Source organism: Cyprinodon tularosa, unplaced genomic scaffold (assembly GCF_016077235.1).
Source record: "Cyprinodon tularosa strain WSP-4 unplaced genomic scaffold, ASM1607723v1 ctg1352, whole genome shotgun sequence".
NCBI classification, from domain to species: Eukaryota; Metazoa; Chordata; class Actinopteri; order Cyprinodontiformes; family Cyprinodontidae; genus Cyprinodon; species Cyprinodon tularosa.
This window is the reverse complement of record NW_024038171.1, coordinates 5,001-22,400: the sequence shown is the minus strand read 5'-3', so window position 1 is coordinate 22,400 and position 17,400 is coordinate 5,001. Positions and strand designations below refer to the sequence as shown.

At 45.1% G+C, this 17,400-nt stretch overlaps 2 protein-coding genes across 2 annotated transcripts in view; one reads left to right on the top strand and one right to left on the bottom strand.

The window, feature by feature from the left end:
* The first annotated feature begins 1,049 nt into the window (after positions 1-1,049).
* On the top strand, positions 1,050-10,032 carry srsf4 (serine and arginine rich splicing factor 4). The gene is made up of 6 exons (XM_038277901.1): positions 1,050-1,225; positions 2,851-2,993; positions 6,829-6,938; positions 7,016-7,224; positions 7,299-7,376; positions 9,196-10,032. The coding sequence occupies exons 1-6, from the start codon at positions 1,119-1,121 to the stop codon at positions 9,689-9,691; spliced, it is 1,143 nt and encodes a 380-aa protein (XP_038133829.1). The 5' UTR covers positions 1,050-1,118; the 3' UTR covers positions 9,692-10,032.
* A 2,731-nt stretch (positions 10,033-12,763) lies between these two features.
* msto1 (misato mitochondrial distribution and morphology regulator 1) overlaps positions 12,764-17,400 on the bottom strand; it is a 7,639-nt gene continuing 3,002 nt past the window's right edge. The window contains exons 7-14 of the mRNA XM_038277900.1: positions 17,095-17,209; positions 16,826-16,960; positions 16,600-16,752; positions 16,384-16,515; positions 16,133-16,317; positions 14,523-14,627; positions 14,330-14,442; positions 12,764-13,996 (exon numbers count right to left, since the gene is read on the bottom strand). Of these exons, the coding sequence (XP_038133828.1) occupies positions 13,737-13,996; positions 14,330-14,442; positions 14,523-14,627; positions 16,133-16,317; positions 16,384-16,515; positions 16,600-16,752; positions 16,826-16,960; positions 17,095-17,209 (1,198 nt within the window). The 3' untranslated portion in view covers positions 12,764-13,736. The remainder of the gene's footprint in view (positions 13,997-14,329; positions 14,443-14,522; positions 14,628-16,132; positions 16,318-16,383; positions 16,516-16,599; positions 16,753-16,825; positions 16,961-17,094; positions 17,210-17,400) is intronic.

The window sequence follows — 17,400 nt, the reverse complement described above, 5'->3', positions numbered from 1 at the left end:
TCCATCCATCCATCCATCATCCATCCATCCATCCATCCATCCATCCATCCATCCATCATCCATCCATCCATCCATCCATCCATTAATCCATCCATCCATCCATCCATCCATCATCCATCCATCATCCATCCATCCATCCATCCATCCATTAATCCATCCATCCATCCATCCATCCATCATCCATCCATCATCCATCCATCCATCCATCCATCCATCCATCCATCCATCCATCCATCCATCCATCCACTTTGAGATTTTTTTTAAATGTAAAGTGCAATACAAATAAAATGTATTATTATTATTATTATTATTATTATCCATCCGCTCAGTGTTCATTTTAACTCCTGTAGGTCATCCAGACCTTCTGCCTTCAGGCTGAATATTAAATCGAGGATTGGATCTAATCCATCATTTTATCGATAAATTATCTTTTCTAAGTTTTGAACTAAAACCTTTTCCACCAAACAAACGTTTGTAAGCCCCGCCCCTCGTCCTTCACCAGCCAATCAGAGCAGAGCTTGTCCGTGCAAACCTACAGTTCAACACACAGCAAATTCCAAACCTCTAGAGAAATCTCTAAAAATTGATGAAGACTCACTTATTGTTAAAAAGACAAATTTTGTTCTTTTCATGGTAGAAGTTATTAATTGTACTGCACAGACAACAAAAAAAACGGAAAAAATCAAAATAATAGTGAAGGCTGCAGAAAAATATCTGGACATTAAAGATTTGAACTGGGAGATGGTTGGAAGTATGATGGGAGGACCGATGGGACCATCAGAAACTGGCAGAGTTAAGATGACCTAGAGTAAATTAAAATTATATGGGCAAATGTGATTTAGTATTATGTTGGTTTAAGTTACACAGGTTTTTTTTTTTTTTTTTTTTTTTTTTTTTTTTTTTTTTTTTTTTTTTTTTGGGGGGGTGAATCGTTTCCTGTTTTCTTGCTTTACTCCATATCAGTTGGTGGCGGTAATGCACAATTCACAAGTCTGCCAACCGCCATAAAATCCCATAAGAAGAAGAAGAAGAAGAGCTTGTCCGTGTCGCGCGCCCTCCTTTCGGCTCGCGGTTCTCTTTCTTTCGGCAGCTGTCGGTTAGCTAACAGGATCCCCAACATGTCGCGGGTTTATATCGGACGGCTGAGCTACAGGGCGAGGGAGAAGGACGTGGAGCGGTTCTTCAAGGGTTACGGGAAGATTCTGGAAGTGGACCTGAAGAACGGGTGAGGTGGCGGGCGGGCGGAGAAGCAGCTTCCCGGGCCTTATTGTCTGCGTGAACAGGCCTGCTGCTAATGCTAGTTAGCATGTTAGCATGTTTATTCACAATGTCCGACGAGAGAAAAACGCGTCTGCCTGATTCCCGGCGATGCTTGCGTCACGTTTATGTGATTAATTGTTGAGATAAGGCGCAGTTGGAAGGCCTTCCGCGGCTCGGCTCATTGTTGTAGCGGCGCGGCCCGCCGTGTGCGGCCGGCAGGCTGGCGTTCAGACGTGGCAGAGAGAGGAGGGACCGAGCCGCTGGTCTGGGAGGGAAATGAGCTGAAATAATCATTAAAATTATTAAACTAGTTCCTGTTATATTCAGGGAAAAGGGGAAGTATTCACTATAATATGTTCTTAATTATTAAAATAAGTCATTAATATTCTGTTTTAAAGTCAGTAAACAGGCAAGATTCACTATAGAAGATAAGATTAATGTTAATAATTAATAACAGTTTGGAAATCCTGACCCATCATAAACATACAGAGAGATTATGTTAAACTATAACGGAAAAAAACAACTGCTTAAAAAAAAAACAACAACAGTAAAATGTTAATTTGAACCTTTGGAGCCTTGTTTAATTTCTGGTAGTACAAAAAAAAGAAATAAAAATATGATTCCATAAAGGAGAAATAATGTTTTCTATGGACCGCTGTTTGTTTCTATCTCCCTGTTGATGTTAAAGAAAATCCTTTTAAATTTAATTACATTTAAATTCGAAGGGAAATCATATTTAAATGTTAAATCATTCTGGCTTAAACACGTATATAAATATTCTCTTTATCAGACAAGATTGCCCCAAAATTGAAAATTTATAGAAAATTTCCATTTTGAAAAAAAATCCTGTCTTAAAATCTGTGTTTTTCCCGTTATCTTCTGCAGGCCAGTTAGTTCTACGTCAGCCTGAACACCTAAATTCAGCCAATCATGTATCAACGGTCATCTGTCAATCAAATGTTTTCGGTCATAGCATCTTGATTCATGTGTCGCAGCTAATATACGCAACGGTTGAAACCAGAATCCTTTCCTTTCCCATTGAGTTGCGTCCCAGTGTTCACGGGGATGGACGTCTGTGTCTTCGGCAGGCGTAGAGCTAACAGAACTGGCAGCGTTGCGAGGCAAGGGCTCAAACATGTACGGCTGGAAGCCTTCTACACCAAACCTAGCTTCTGCCGCCCTGGCGTCCTCTTCCACAACATCTTCGTCCCCGCTTTCCTCCTCTAAATAAAAAATGGATGACGGAGGAGACTCATCCACGACCTCCGACACTAAACTCTCCTCCTCTTGCATGTTTTCGCTGTCCATAGCGTTCCTTGACAGCGTCGTTTCTAAGTCACCAATTTAGTGCCACTTGGTCCCAATGGAATTTCCCATTGGGAACCTGCTAGCACTAAGATGCTAACTGGTTAGCAAGATGCTTCCAACAAATCGGCCACAACCAAACTGTATTCACTCGTGTAAAGTCGAGCACCACTCGGTAGAATTCGGAAATGCAGCGGTTGGAACGGCCGCTTCCCGGCGGCTTTAACTAAATAAATTCTTGGACGTTTTGGTGTAAATATTTCCTGGATGAATTTTTCCCTGCAGGTACGGCTTCGTGGAGTTTGATGACCCTCGGGACGCTGATGACGCCGTGTACGACCTGAACGGCAAAGAGCTGTGCGGTGAGAGGGTCATCGTGGAGCACACCAAGGGCCCGCGGCGTGACGGGGGCTACAGCGGAGGACGGAGTGAGTCTCACAGCCAGTATTTGTCTTTTTTTCTCATGAATTGATCGAATATAAAGGGGTAGAGATTTAAAGCTTGTTGTTGGTGGCTGATGTGCATGGAATTAATACCCGTCTGCTTCTGTGAGCGGTGGGGGGGTCATAGATAAGGAGACGGGGGGGGTTTAGTGAAGTTTAGGACCTCTAACCCGTAGACTGAGATCTAGAAGCCTCAACCAGGCTGGGGACGTTGATCGAACTCTCGTTCTTGTTCATCTGCAGCAGTTGGAGACGTTTGTCCAAACATGGCTGTTGAGTTTAAGACAAACGGCAGGAAGAGATAAACTAGAAGTTTCTGCTCCAGTTTTAGGACTAAATGAAGCAGATTAACCCCTAATCCTCCGAAACCTCCCCGCTCCGCTGCAGACCGCCTGCGCCAAGCGTCGCCTACAGCCTCCGTGGTTTCTCACGTCTCCAGGAGAGCATGTCGGATATTATTTAATTCATACGGAAAAAAACATGTGGAAATGAACGCTTGCTTTAATGACATACGGTAGCAGCCATTCAAAATGGCGCTTCCCAGTCAGACGCCAGCCGAATGGCGGCCCACTTCCCTCCAACTCCCAGCAAAATCCCCTCCAGCTTCCAGCCACTCTGAATTACAGAGACTGGCCAGGAGATGGTGCTACTCTTTAGATCTTAATGTCCACAAATCATGAAAGAAATAATATTTTAGTACAAAGAATGATGTTTAAAGGGGAAGTGTAGGCGACCAGCCAAGGAAAGTGGGGGAATTTTGATTGGCTACTACTGTAATTAAGTCTCCCCATCAGGATCTTTGTAATAAAGGATAATTAGGATCATGAACTGGTTTGTTCTCTACGTCCATAATCAGCACAGCGTTCATGCAGATCCTGAAAAACCCTTAAAAAGCATTTAATTCCTCCATATTAAACTAAGGCCTTAATTGGTATTAAAATGTCTTAAATCAGTCTTAAATTGTTACCACATCATAAATTTTATTTATTTTATAATCCACATCAAACATTGAAATATTAATATCTTTGTTTAAGATTACCAAACGACTCGCTGGAACCATTACTGGTTTCATCCCGATAAAAGGAACCAATAAAAATGATGTTATGATAAAAACAAAACTAAAGTCTCACACGTTGTTGAGAAAACAGATTAAAATATGAACGAAAAGAGAACTTTTTAACATATTCTTAATGTTTTCATGTTTCTTATACATGGAAGCCCTAAAATTGAGAAATGAAAATTAGTTAAAATTGTTGATTTGAGTTTAAAACAAAACTAAAGTTGGTAAATTCAGTTCAGTAGTTGTTGGAAATATTTCTGTCCCTTAAAGCAACGGTTTATGCTAAAATAAATATTTCACTACCAGGTTTTTCTCATCTTTGTTGTGAAGTTGGATTTAGCTTATTTCAAATGGCTTAAAGTCTTAAATTGAACTTTCCTCATACTGTAGGACCCCTGCAGTGTCGTCTCCTCCATGCCTCATAGAAAAAGTTTGTTTTAAAGTAATGAGATTTGCTCTTGGAAGCTGTTTGGACTGAATTTGATTAAAAAAAAATAAATATTTTGATGGAGATGAGAAATCTGCTTCCTGGTGTGTTGAAGTACCAATAGTTTGCATTCTTTAATTTAATAGACTTAGACAGACTTTAATGTCATTTTGTGCACTAAACAAATTTGTTTTTTGTGCAGCTCTCATGACATTTCCGTTTGTTAAAGTGCAGCAGTGAGCAAATGCTCACTGATCTGTCGTCACCATATTTTTATCGGATAAACCGGATCTTCTCAGCGTTTTGTTTCCTGTTTGGTGCGATTTGAAATCGTTGATCTTGACTTGAGTTCTGGTTAATTAACACGCCTGCGCCGGTGTTCAGCGGGACGTATGCGAGCGCGGCGGGAAGGAGGATGTTTCTCAGGCTTTTTATTCCTACCTTCATCCTGTGCATGGAAGTAGGAATAATCTACCTGGTTTCTGTGTCTCACCTGTTTCTCCTCCAGTAACCTGTTAGTAATGCATGTTTTCATCGGGTGCAGCTGAAACCTTAAAGGAATAGTACACCCAAAACATGATTAGCCTTCATTTTCTACTCACCTCCATGCTGAACAACACTCTGGAGTACTTTTTTGATATCTCAAATGCATCTGGAGATCTGGGAGGCTTCTTGCTGTCTGCTGACATTCAAATAATGGAGGTCTATGGCGCCCGAGACAGAAAGGTCCACAAAAGTCCACAAAAACTTGTCAATATTCCTCCATACTGCTCGTCCAATGTAATCCAAGTGTCCTGAGTGGGTAGCATCCAGAATTTACTCGAAACGAAGTCATTTAGAACGTTTTAGAGCCTAAACAGTAGTGTATAGGATTTCCTAATAGCGCCCCCATGCGCGCTCACGATTCTACGAAAGCCGGCAGACCAAACCAGCGCATTCAGCTCAGCAAAGAACTCATGCTCTTCCTCAACACTGAAGTCCTCAGACATTTTTCTTTCGTTGTTTCTTTCTTTGCACAGGTAAACAGCACATTTCTTCTTCTACGCTTGCATTATCGGCAGACCAGACGCTGAATGCGCACTTCCTTCCGGTTTGGTCTGCCGGCTTCCGTAGAATCGTGAGCGCGCATGGGGGCGCTATTAGGAAATCCTATACACTACTGTTTATGCTCTAAAAACATTCTAAATGACTTCGTTTCGAGTAAATTCTGGATGCTACCCACTCAGGACACTTGGATTACATTGGACGAGCAGTATGGAGGAATATTGACACGTTTTTGTGGACTTTTATGGACCTTTCTGTCTCGGGCGCCATGGACCTCCATTATTTGAATGTCAGCAGACAGCAAGAAGCCTCCCAGATCTCCAGATGCATTTGAGATATCAAAAAAGTACTCCAGAGTGTTGTTCAGCATGGAGGTGAGTAGAAAATGAAGGCTAATCATGTTTTGGGTGTACTATTCCTTTAATGACCCTAAAACTGAACTCCATTCATGACGGAACCGTCTCTATTTCTGTCTCTTAATCCAGCAGCTGTTCATGTTTTTATAGGTTAACTTTATGTTTCCATTAATTTCTGTACATCTGAGCCACCATTTACTGATGTGATTATGGGAGGGGGGGGAAATGATAATGCTAATTTAAATGTCTAAATATCATGTCATTTCTTGCTGTCTTATTCAGTTTTATTCATATAAAATGATTGTGAATTTAAAGGTAAAGATTTAACAAAGAACCTCAATGTTTTAATTGAAAGAGTCCTTTGCTGACTGCCTGCCCCTATTGCTGGCCATGGTGTCCCCCCTTTCCAAGAGTGTGGTTTGACCATTCTGGGCCCCTGGGCAGACCAAAAAAGGGAGCCATTGTGAATGAAGACCGCTTTTCCCATTAGGCCCAGGCCGGGTGGTGAGGATGCCATGGGGTTAGGAGCAGATGTGGGTTCAGCTCTAATAGGTGCCTAAAAAAAACAACATGTTTTCTAACAGTCAATGTTGTTAGATAGGTTAGCTTAGCCACATGCTTTAGCTCAGCATCCTCCTGCTGTTATGATTTTAACTTTAATTCTTCTGATTAAATCAGGCCAACCTGTTCAAAGTTTAAACTGTGCAGTTCTTCTGTTTAAAGTTCAGATTTTAGAGGAGATTTAGGGACTTTTAGGATTGATATCTTGTGTTTTTAAGTCTTTTTCTCCTTTTGCTTTTCCCCTATGTTTCTTTTTCCCAACTGATTATTGAGATTTTACTGTAGGCTGTAGCTTTGAGCGTAGAATGATTGTTTCCTGTCTGTTTCTTTCTTCTTCTCACTTCTCTCTCTGTTTGCTTGTTACCTTGAAAGGTGGATATGGGCGCTGGGGAGGAAGGGACAGGTACGGTCCACCTGTCCGGACCGATTACCGGCTCATTGTTGAGAATCTTTCCAGCCGCTGCAGCTGGCAGGACTTAAAGGTGGGAAATGATTTGGCGTGGCTGGATTCACCCAGGGATCCCTGCAGGCGTCATTATCTGCGTTTTATGGTCCTCAGGACTACATGAGGCAGGCGGGGGAGGTGACGTACGCCGACACCCACAAGGGCCGCAAGAATGAGGGCGTGATCGAGTTCAGGCAGTACTCCGACATGAAGAGGGCTCTGGAGAAGCTCGACGGCACAGAGGTGAACGGCAGGAAGATCCGCCTCATCGAGGATCGTCCCGGCGCCAGGCGCCGCCGCTCCTATTCCCGCAGCCGCTCCAGGTAGGAGACCGCCCTCCGGTGGCGTTTCAGGTGAAGAACCGAGCTTTGGTGAAACTCCGCCCCTCTTCCCGCAGGTCTCGCTCCAGGAGCCGCAGGTCTCACAAGAGCCGCAGCCGCAGCGAGAGCAGCAGCCGCAGCCGATCCCGCTCCAGGTGAGCCCGCCTCTTCCCTGCTTTCACCTGCTAGCTTCCTGCTCAAGCTACCGTCACAGTTTCCAACCACTGTTCTTATTCCAGAGAAAGAATTTATGATCTAGAGCTGCAATGATTCACAAGAACAAGACTTATTTAAATTAATACTGGAGGGCAGAAATAATTCATCGTCTCCAAACTCAGCAGGGATGTTTAGGAAAGTTTGAACAATTGATACCGCAGGTTAATGTCTGACGCTCATTATGATCAGATTCCATATAAACACGCTGAGTAACATTTGCTCAAACTGTCGCTTTGCTTTAGCTCTAAGGAATAAAACAGACAAATATTATAACATGCACATAAATAAATACTTAAAAATAAAAGTAATTAAAAAATAAAGTTGATGATTATAAAGGACAAAAAATAAATGAGGTAAATATTTCAAAGACAAATAAATAAAGGAGCTAATTAAGAGTTATATACATTTATGTCTCACTGTATAATTTAATTTCTACTTACATTTATTTGTTTATTGTATGATTATTTATTGAGCATTTATTTATTTCCGTATTTATTTTTAAATATAACAGAGTTGGTCCTCCATACTCACTGAGGGACGGGGGGGTCAAAAAGGCCAACTTTCTCTATAAAGGATTAAAACTGAGTGAAAATGGGCTTCCTCTGCACACTCTGGCAGGTGGCGCTGTGGAGCCCATCAGCTGTGCGGCGCAGCAGCGTATCTGTAGTTGAGGCGGTCAGAGTGGAAGACGGGGATTGACTGAACGATCAATATCACCCGATGAACATCTAGAGGTTGCTTTTTATCTATGCATTTAATTTCGATAGCAGGACAAATATTGCAATATATAGTAATATTGTTATAAAGTAATAATATCGTATCGCAAAACCCATGCCGCTACTCCGCCCAAATCCCCGACATTTATACTATAAATCATTTCTAAAGCCTGTTTCGCGGTTAGATTTCTCCTGAAAGACATTTCTCTGTATTAGCCAAAGAGTTCTAGATAAAATGTTGGTTGCTAGGCAACGGTACCCAATGTCAATCAACCGCCTTAAGTATTTAAAGTTAAGCTAATAGAGCCGTAAAATGACGTCTGGGGGAGATATTTTTATCTTGTTAAAAAACGACGTTAAAATGAAGGAAACAGAAACAGGATGTGATTAATTTAAAGTTCTTTCCCTTTAAAAGTAGCCTGACGTAGTCCTCCTCAATTCTAGTCAGAATATGAGTCTGATGCTGCTCCATAGAGCTGTGATTATGGGGCGTGTTTTGAACGAACCAGAAAAAAAATGCCTCTGCACTCAATTGGATAGACCTACAACCAATAAGAGCAACGGAGTGCATGACGTATGTTAAGCGAGGCATAGTTGTTGTCCACAAAAATCAAAGCGTGCAGTTGCACGCCTAGAATAAGCAGATGAGCCTTGATCGCGTTTCTCTGTTCCTCTTTTAAAATTAATTTGCTGTCGATATTTTCTAGAACAGACCTAATAGCAGAATCTACTCACCCAAACTCTCCGGCGGCAGCCATTGTTGTTGTCGCCCAAGCGCGCTTTGGTCACGTGGTTGATAACGTTACTCTTGATCATCTGTCCATCATCGTATAAAGCCCGCCCTGACAATTTGATTGGATCGCCTGACAGTGGGCGATAATACTCGCGCTACTATGGAGCAGAGCCAGACCGAACTTCCCCGAACTCAAACCTTGTGGGCGGGACTAAGTTCGGAATGGCACCCAGGCTACTTTAAAAGCTCAGAACCATGAAAATGGCGACTTTGAAATAGACTGACATCTTTTTTTTTTCCTCTGCTCAGAGCCGCTTCACGATCCCGCAGCCGATCTCGCAGCAAGAAGAACAAGAGCAAGAACAAGAAAGACGAGGAAGAGCGCAGCAACGGCGCTCAGAAGGACGACGACCGCAGTCGCAGCCGCAGTCGCAGCCGCAGTCGCAGCCGCAGCCCCAAGAGCAAAAAGAGTAAGAAGGAGGGGAAGTCTGCCAAGAAGGAGGATTCCAGGTCCAGGTCCCGCTCCAGGTCCCGCTCCAGATCCCGATCCAGATCCAGCCCTAAAGATCGCCCCAGAAAGTCCACCTCACCGGACCGCGAGCCGCCCAAGAGCGACAACGAGGCGGGCGACGCCGAGAGGGCATCCCGCTCCCGTTCCCGCTCTCCGGACGAGCCCAGACCCAAGTCCAAGTCCAAATCGCCGTCTGCGTCTCCGGCCAAAGCCGGCTCCCGTTCTCGCTCTCGTTCCCGCTCCGAGTCCCGCTCCAAGTCCCGTTCCCGCTCTCGTTCCCGTTCTCGCTCCTAGTTCAGATCCTGGACTGTGCATCACGATCCCCCCCGCCCCCATTTACATTCCCGCTCCCCTCCGACGCCCGACCAGGTTATTGATAAGTACCTGTAGAGCAGCCGGCTCCTTCAGCACACGCCCCCTTCATTTAACTCTGACCCCGCCTCTTTTCCAGTAGATGTTTGTGAAACGCAGAGGGGATCTGGTTTTTATAAGTTCTGATGATGGTCTGTGTTTCTGTGTTCTTTTTTTTTTTTTTTATCTGATGTAGAAGCCAAGCCGCTGGCTGGGAATGAGATTCCTGGTCCGTTCAATCCTTGTTGAATTTCGGTTCAGAATAAAGTGTCTGTTTTCAACCAGTTGCTTCTGATTGGTCCGTTTCTACGCAGCAGGATGCGATCCGGTCCAGGAGTTCACATCAGACGATCTGCAGAACCTGCATAAACGTTCAGACTGAAGCCAAAGGATTACATTTTGTCTGGAGTCAACAGAACCGACTAACGCTGCGCTCCAAATGCAGGCCTTGATGCTCAGTTCAGATTTTATTTTTTAAGATTTCCAAATATATGTGACTTTATGTGATCTCCTGTGTGAGCTGCGTTCATACCACTGAAGTGTCCCGCATGCGCTGTAGAGGACACTATGATGTCACAGGTAGCCATCGAGCTTTGTGTTTACAGGAGTAAACATGGATGGTGGCGCTGGAGCGCATCTAGCGATCTTTATCAACCTTAACTCGACCTTTTCAAGATGGTTAAACATAAACACTGCTCCCTGCATCATCGCCTGCCATGGTTGGTGTTTTTCTTCCATCTTCTGTGTAGCAGGATGCAGAATAGTCACTTTTATAGGGGTCCTGCTCCAGGTCTCCATCCAGATCCAGTCCTAATTATCGTCCCAGAAAGTCCAGCTCACAGGACGGCATGCTAATATAGAGAACCAGCAGCGCTTTCAGTCTGGATCGACGCGGGTTGGAACAGGTTAGCATGAAAAGTTTCCACACTGATCCAGCAGACTTTGGTTACGTTCACACTGCAGCCTGAAGTGACCCAAATCAGATATTATCTCGTAATAATGAGAAAAGGTCTCGTAATTACGAGATAAGCTGTCAGATCTTTTTTTTCCTTCGGCGAATGCAATACGCTTCCGTACAAATGTGACCTGGATCTGATCTTTTCATAACAGTCTAAAAAAACTCTTATCCAAATTTTTTTCCCAATGCGACCCAGGCCGCTTTGCTCTGTGGTCCTGAATCCGATACGAATCTAAATGCGAGTTTGTGTGTTTGAACGGCCAGGTCGCATTCATCCGACCTTTATCTCAATATTACTTAAAGGTCACTATTTTTTTTTGTTTTAAGGTTGGCAAACCTTAGTTGCGCTCCAGCGCTACCATCCATGTTTACTTCTGTAAACACATCATGCTGGCTACCTGTGACATCATTGCGTCCTCTACTGCGCATGCGGGACAGTTAATGCTGTATGACTGCAGATCACACAGGAGATCACATAAAGTCGCATGTATTTGGAAATATGAACGGCAACACAAAAAAATCTGATTTGCCCAAAACAATTGGGATGAAGCATCAAGGCTGCAGTGTGAACGCAGATCAACGCTTGAATCTGAAAAAACTCTGTTTTCCTCCAATCGAATCAGTCTGAATGTTTATGTAGTGAATTTTGCTAGAATGTTTAGTAAATTGAGGTTTTGGGGAAAAAATGTGATACAGAAATAAAGACTTGAAAAACTTCTTACATTTTGGGAGAAAACTTCTGAATTAATTTCCCATCACATTCAATTCTATTCAGTCTATTTCTATAGCTCCAATTCACATCATGTCATCTCAGGTCACTTTCCAGTTCACCAGATCATCCAGTCAGATTGATTCAAAGTTTTCTATCTAAGGAAAACCAGCTGATTGCATCGACTCATTGACTCTTCAGCAATCCCTCACACTAAGCATGCTTGTAGCGACAGTGGAGAGGAAAAACTCCCTTTGAACAGGAAGAAACCTCCAGCAGAACCAGGCTCAGTGTGAGCGGCCATCTGCTGAGGCCCACTGGGGTTCAAGGAGACAGAAGCAGACATAGAAAAAGAAGCATAGATACAAAAGGCAACTGTCAACCAGCTCCACAGGCGGCCCCGTCCAGGAAACACACAGCCAGGCAGACGAGCTCCGAGCCAGCTCCCATGTCAGAGGATGAAGAGAGCACATCCAGTTAGTCACAGTCAGAGAAACAGGACTACACTGGAAAACAGGCCAATCTCCAGCATTCCATTCACCAAGACGACGCATTTCTGTAGGACACATTTTTAATGGGCTTGAAGTGAAGAGGATGTGATTTAAAAATAAGGAAATTGGTAAAAAATAAAAAGTTAATTTTGGGGGGAAAATTTCTTTTTTTAAAGTTGTTTTCCAGGGTTTAATTTTAGCTTTAATTAAAAAAATGTATATTAAAACACTTTACAGTATTTTGCTGTTTATCTTTTAACTCTTCATTATTATGTTATTTTTATACATTTTATTACAGGTCCACATTTGTGTGACCATGTTTTCTATAAACTTTGCTGCTGAAAACAGCAGAAATTTCCTGGATCAGAACCAAACATGAAGAAGCAGCTTCTAGTTTTTAATCCGACTTTCTTCTACTTAAAAATCATTTTATTCTTTTCTTTACTCCTGTTTTCATGTCATTTTCAGCACTTCAATTCATCTCACTAATAAATGAAATAAACTGTCCTCCCAGCTTTTCATCTCGCTCCCTTTGGAGAAATCACAGGGTTACCATGGTAACACGCATGCTGATAAACTCAGTTTCCCTAAAGGTTCAGCAGAGCCAGTCCTTTATGCACAGGTTCTGTTCTGGACCTGTTCACGTGAAACAGGAGGAGCTGTCGACCAATCAGAAGGAAGCTTCACAGCATGGCGGCATGAAGGCACCCCGCCCCTCTATGAAAGCTGCAGAGAACCCAACTGCTTTTACAGTCTGAACAAACTGCACCAAAAAACATGTTTATTCACACATGAAGTGAAATAAACCATAAATTGTCACAATTACACCTAAAAACATTATTTTTAAGCAAAGACACTGGAGGCAATCCTTTATTAGTTTATTTGCAAGTGAACAAAAGAAAAAACAAAATTGAACCGTTTGAAAGAAGAAAAGTAAACATTAGAAAAAAATACAGGAACAAAATGAAAATGAATGCACTCTAAAAATAAAACTAATATTTTCCTCCCATTTCTTAATGTAGACGAATCGTCAAACATCTGGAATCGGTTCTGATTGAGAACAGAAGTTAAACTGTTCTCTCTGTAATATTTTAAACTTGAATCTTTCCTTTAAAATCTAATAAGTATTTTAAATTGGTTGCATTGACATCAGTAATGATGCGTTGAAATTGGCTCAAATTGGATTATTTCTCCTCAATGTGGAGTTTAATCTACAGAAGATCATTAAAAAGTCATTTAATAGATTAAATCAGTGATTAATTAAAGTGTTTCTGAGCTCAGGACTAGAAGCACCTCTGCTTTGGATGTTTCATCATATTCTACATCTCAGATTGTTTATTTGTGGATTAACTCTTCTAGAAATGACAATCTTTGAAAAACTATTTATTTTATGAGGAGGATTATGGATGAAAAAGCATTTTAGGGAACAATAAGGAACCGTAAGGTCGGACACCGAATGCGTTCGAACTTATCATTTTCATATTTTATATAATAATCTGATCTGAAAGCTGATTGGCTGCTGCTCTGCTCCTCTGGGTCTGCCCAGCCTCTGATTGGACGGCCGAAACTGTCGCCGTCCAATCAGAAAAGCGTATGGATCTTCAGAGACAAAGGTTTCCCCGTTTCTCTGCTTTAATCTGAACCTTCCCTGTGAATTTATTTCACAGGAAGTGACATCATGGCTGTAAAGTTCAGTCTGAGGCAGATGAAGACCCGGTTCTGGGTCGATCCGGCTCCTGTAGAACAGCAGCTCTCTGATGTTCCCACGCCGCGGCGTGGCGGTCCTCGCCTCCTCAACCCTCTGATCCTCCCTGATCACAGAACCCCCCCTCAGTCATCATCCTCTTCCTCAGAGGAAGACCGCATGGCGCCGCTGCTGTCGTCACGGTAACAGCGAGCCAGCAGCCGCAGGTCCTCCAGGGCCTCCTGGTAGTCAGCCATCTCAGGCCCCTGGGACAGGAAGCTGGGGGCCAGTCGGCGGATGTCGAAGGCGCTGGCGGAGCGGTGCAGCTCAGAGAGCCAGGGATGAAGGGCGGGTCCGGACTGCAGCGACGTCAGGACAGGAACCGAGGAGATGGGCGGACTCGGCGCTGCAGAGACGACTCGGTTACAGAAGGAAGGAGGGAAGGAAGGAAGGAGGGAGGAGGAAGGAAGGAAGGAAGGAGGGAGGGAGGGAGGGAAGGAAGGAAGGAGGGAAGGAAGGAAGGAAGGAGGGAGGGAGGGAGGGAGGGAAGGAAGGAGGGAGGGAAGGAAGGAGGGAGGGAGGGAGGGAGGGAAGGAAGGAGGGAAGGAAGGAGGGAGGGAAGGAAGGAAGGAGGGAAGGAAGGAAGGAGGGAAGGAAGGAGGGAGGGAAGGAAGGAGGGAGGGAGGGAGGGAAGGAAGGAGGGAGGGAAGGAAGGAAGGAGGGAGGGAGAAACACTCACCGCCAGGAGGGGGCGCCAGGCTCCTCAGGAAGCCCTGAGCGTCCAGCGACGGGCTGAAGATCTGCGGGAAGGGAGGGGTCAGCTTACTGGGGGAGGAGACCAGCTGCAGGGCCCTGTGGGGGGGATGAAGACTGATGAAGACTATGGTTCATTCACATAGAGAAACAGCAGGGGGGGGGGCGTGGAGACTCACAGAGGAGCAGACGGGTAGAAGGACGAGACGTAGGCGGCGAGGACGTCCTCCCCGCTGTGGAGGGTGTGCAGAGGAGTCTGAGGTTTGATTCCTGGAGACGGACGGCTGATGGAGACGCAGAGATCCCGTTAGTCCCAAATTCATTACATCACAGAAAACGTTTTAGTTTTAGATAGAAATAATAAACCTTTAATTATTCCTTCCTGACCGGACTTTTCCTTTAAAGCCAATTATTTATTATAATTTACAGTCTCCTGTCTGGCGATGTGGCAATAAGAATAATTATCTTGATGCCAAAAAGAGCCCAACAGATTTTCCTTTCACCAGTGGAGCAGTACGGCTATGTGTTTCAGTTTGATTTATGCATAGAAATAGCTTCATTATAATTATGCAGGGAGTTTTACAGATTATATGGACGCTGCAATGTAAGTAGAACAGGAAAGGAAAAACAGAAAAAAAAGGAGAAAAGATGAAAGAAAGAGGAGATAAAATGGAGATAATGATAAAACATCTCCAGTCTGCTTCATCACCTGCAAAGAGATGGAAAAAGAACAGAACAACCAGCGGATATAAGAGATACAATAAAGTAACACCTAGATACTATCGCTGAAGTATAAGTAGTATTATTTAATCTGACATGTATACTGTAGTAGCTGAAGATCAGAATATGGGCTTTCTGTGTAGAAGTGAATCTCTGAGTACCTGGAACCAAACACCTGTAGTTTATGAGAGTGCAGTTGTGCATGTAAAGTTTTTCAAAGGGAAAATGTTCAATGGTGGTTGTGGAGAGCTAAAGACGCGCCCCGCCAGCGCCGGGCGACCCAAAGCCCCAGACGCCCAAAGGGACCCCTAAGGCCGATTATTTAGACATCAGTCTAATCAATTCCTGTGGTGATTTATCTTCCTCCATTTACAGACATACATAATAAAAAATAACTAATGTTTATTTAAAAACAGATGAAAGGAAACATCAATAACAGGAATCTGATGGAGGAAGCAGCACAACATGTCCGTCACATGATGTTAAGGCTCCAATGCTGAACGCACAGATGATTCGGCCGACGCCTGCATCTATCGGCCGTTACCGAACCAGGAAAAAACGCTGATAAATCAAATCCAACTCTGGAAGCTTCTCTGCAGGACGAATGACAGGAAGCAGCTGGAAAAACATCACTTCCTGTAAAGGTTCATAAAGACCTGGAGGGGGACCACCATGTCTCCAAGTCTGCTGAGGTGTTTCTGGAGTCCAGCTGTGGTCAGGTCACCTCCTGACCTGATGGACCCAAACAGCGGAGCTTCATGGAACCAGGATCAGCAGATCAATTGATCAATCACTTTATTGTCAAAAACATTTTGAAAGAAACATCTTAAACAACACCGAGATGTTTGGCCTCCACTCTGACAGAGAAGCATGGTGGTGGAAGCATGATGCTGTGGGGCGTCACCGACATCTGCAGGGTTCTACACTCCAAACCTCCGGAGTTTCCATCAGAACTTTAAACCTCTGAACCAACCCTATTTCCTTTTATCCGGTCCTGGAAAGTTTTCCAGACTTTTCCAGGACGGGAGCCTGGATCCTGGGAAAACCGGATCAATGAGAACAAACTGACCTGATGAGCTCCTGTCCCTCGAAGCCTCTCAGCGTGGCCCACTGGCCGTAGCACCGACCGTCGCCCCCTTCAGGGCAAGCTGACAGGGGTTTCCACGGCAACGCATCAGAGCAGGCACTCAGGGCGTCGGGCAGAGACCCGCCGGGCATCATGGGAAACGGGACGGCGCCGTAGGCGGCCACCACCTGGGACACGTCACCCGATTAATGAAACAATCGGACGGGAGGGCGGGAGGAGGGGAGGGGCCTTACCTTCCTGCCCGACACGGCCAGGGAGTCCGCCACCTGCCACATGGGGGCGCCGTTGTTCCTCAGCCTGTAGGGCACGGTGAGGGCGTCCAGCGCCAGAGCCAGCACCGAGCTGGAGTGGTACCAGAGCGCCGGCTGCAGAAAGACGCAGGAGGAGGAGCGTCAGAGGGCGGAGCTTCAGTTAGAGAGACCGCCCCTCCCCCCCACCAGGTTACTCACATCGTAGGTCAGGAGGGGAAACTGTGGAGGGGGGGCGGGTCGCCTGCCCAGGCCCCCCCGCAGCGTCAGCGGGCAGAACAGCGAGCTGTGAGCGGCCATGTGGGCGGAGCCAAGAGCGCAGTTCAGCAGGTGGTAAAGATCCCGGACCGGACTCTGAATCACAGGACAGTTCTGATCACCAAACACCCGCCGCCCCCGAACCACAACCGCCGCCGCCGTCACTCACCGAGTCCCGGTGGCCCACAGGAGCCAGCCCCCACGTCAGGATCCCCCTCCCCCCATACGAGTCCTGCAGCAGCTCTGTGACCTTCGACCCCAGGCCCGCGAACCCGTCCGCCAGGTCACACAGGACCTGGAAACCCTGAGACAGACACAGAAGATCTGTGGGAGGTCCAAGAGGAGGAGGAGGAGGAAGAGGAGGAGGAGGAGGAGGAGGAAGAGGAGGAGGAGGAGGAAGAGGAGGAGGAGGAGGAAGAGGAGGAGGAGGAAGGGTACCTGAAGATAATCACATTCCTCCACAAAGAAGTGCAGTTTGTCCTCCAGCTCGTCCAGCGGCGCCCCCTGCAGGACGGACTCCCCCTGACCGAAGGCCTCCAGACGATGAGCCTCGCTGCTCCAGCAACAGAAGCCGATTGGTTCGTTAAGGAAGAAAAACTGATGATGTCAGAGCAGCGAGGAAACCAACACATTTCCATCAGGTTTGACAAAAACATAAAAAAATTAAATACAATTGACCTGAGATACAAAACATCACCCGCTGCTGAGAGATGATGTCACTGACGTAGAAAACATAGAACTGTA

Coding starts and splice junctions, on each gene's coding strand:
- srsf4 (XM_038277901.1), top strand. CDS start 1,119: ATGTCGCGGGTTTATATCGGACGGCTGAGCTACAGGGCGAGGGAGAAG. Junction 1,226..2,850: donor GAAGTGGACCTGAAGAACGG/GTGAGGTGGCGG, acceptor TTTTCCCTGCAG/GTACGGCTTCGTGGAGTTTG. Junction 2,994..6,828: donor GGGCTACAGCGGAGGACGGA/GTGAGTCTCACA, acceptor TTACCTTGAAAG/GTGGATATGGGCGCTGGGGA.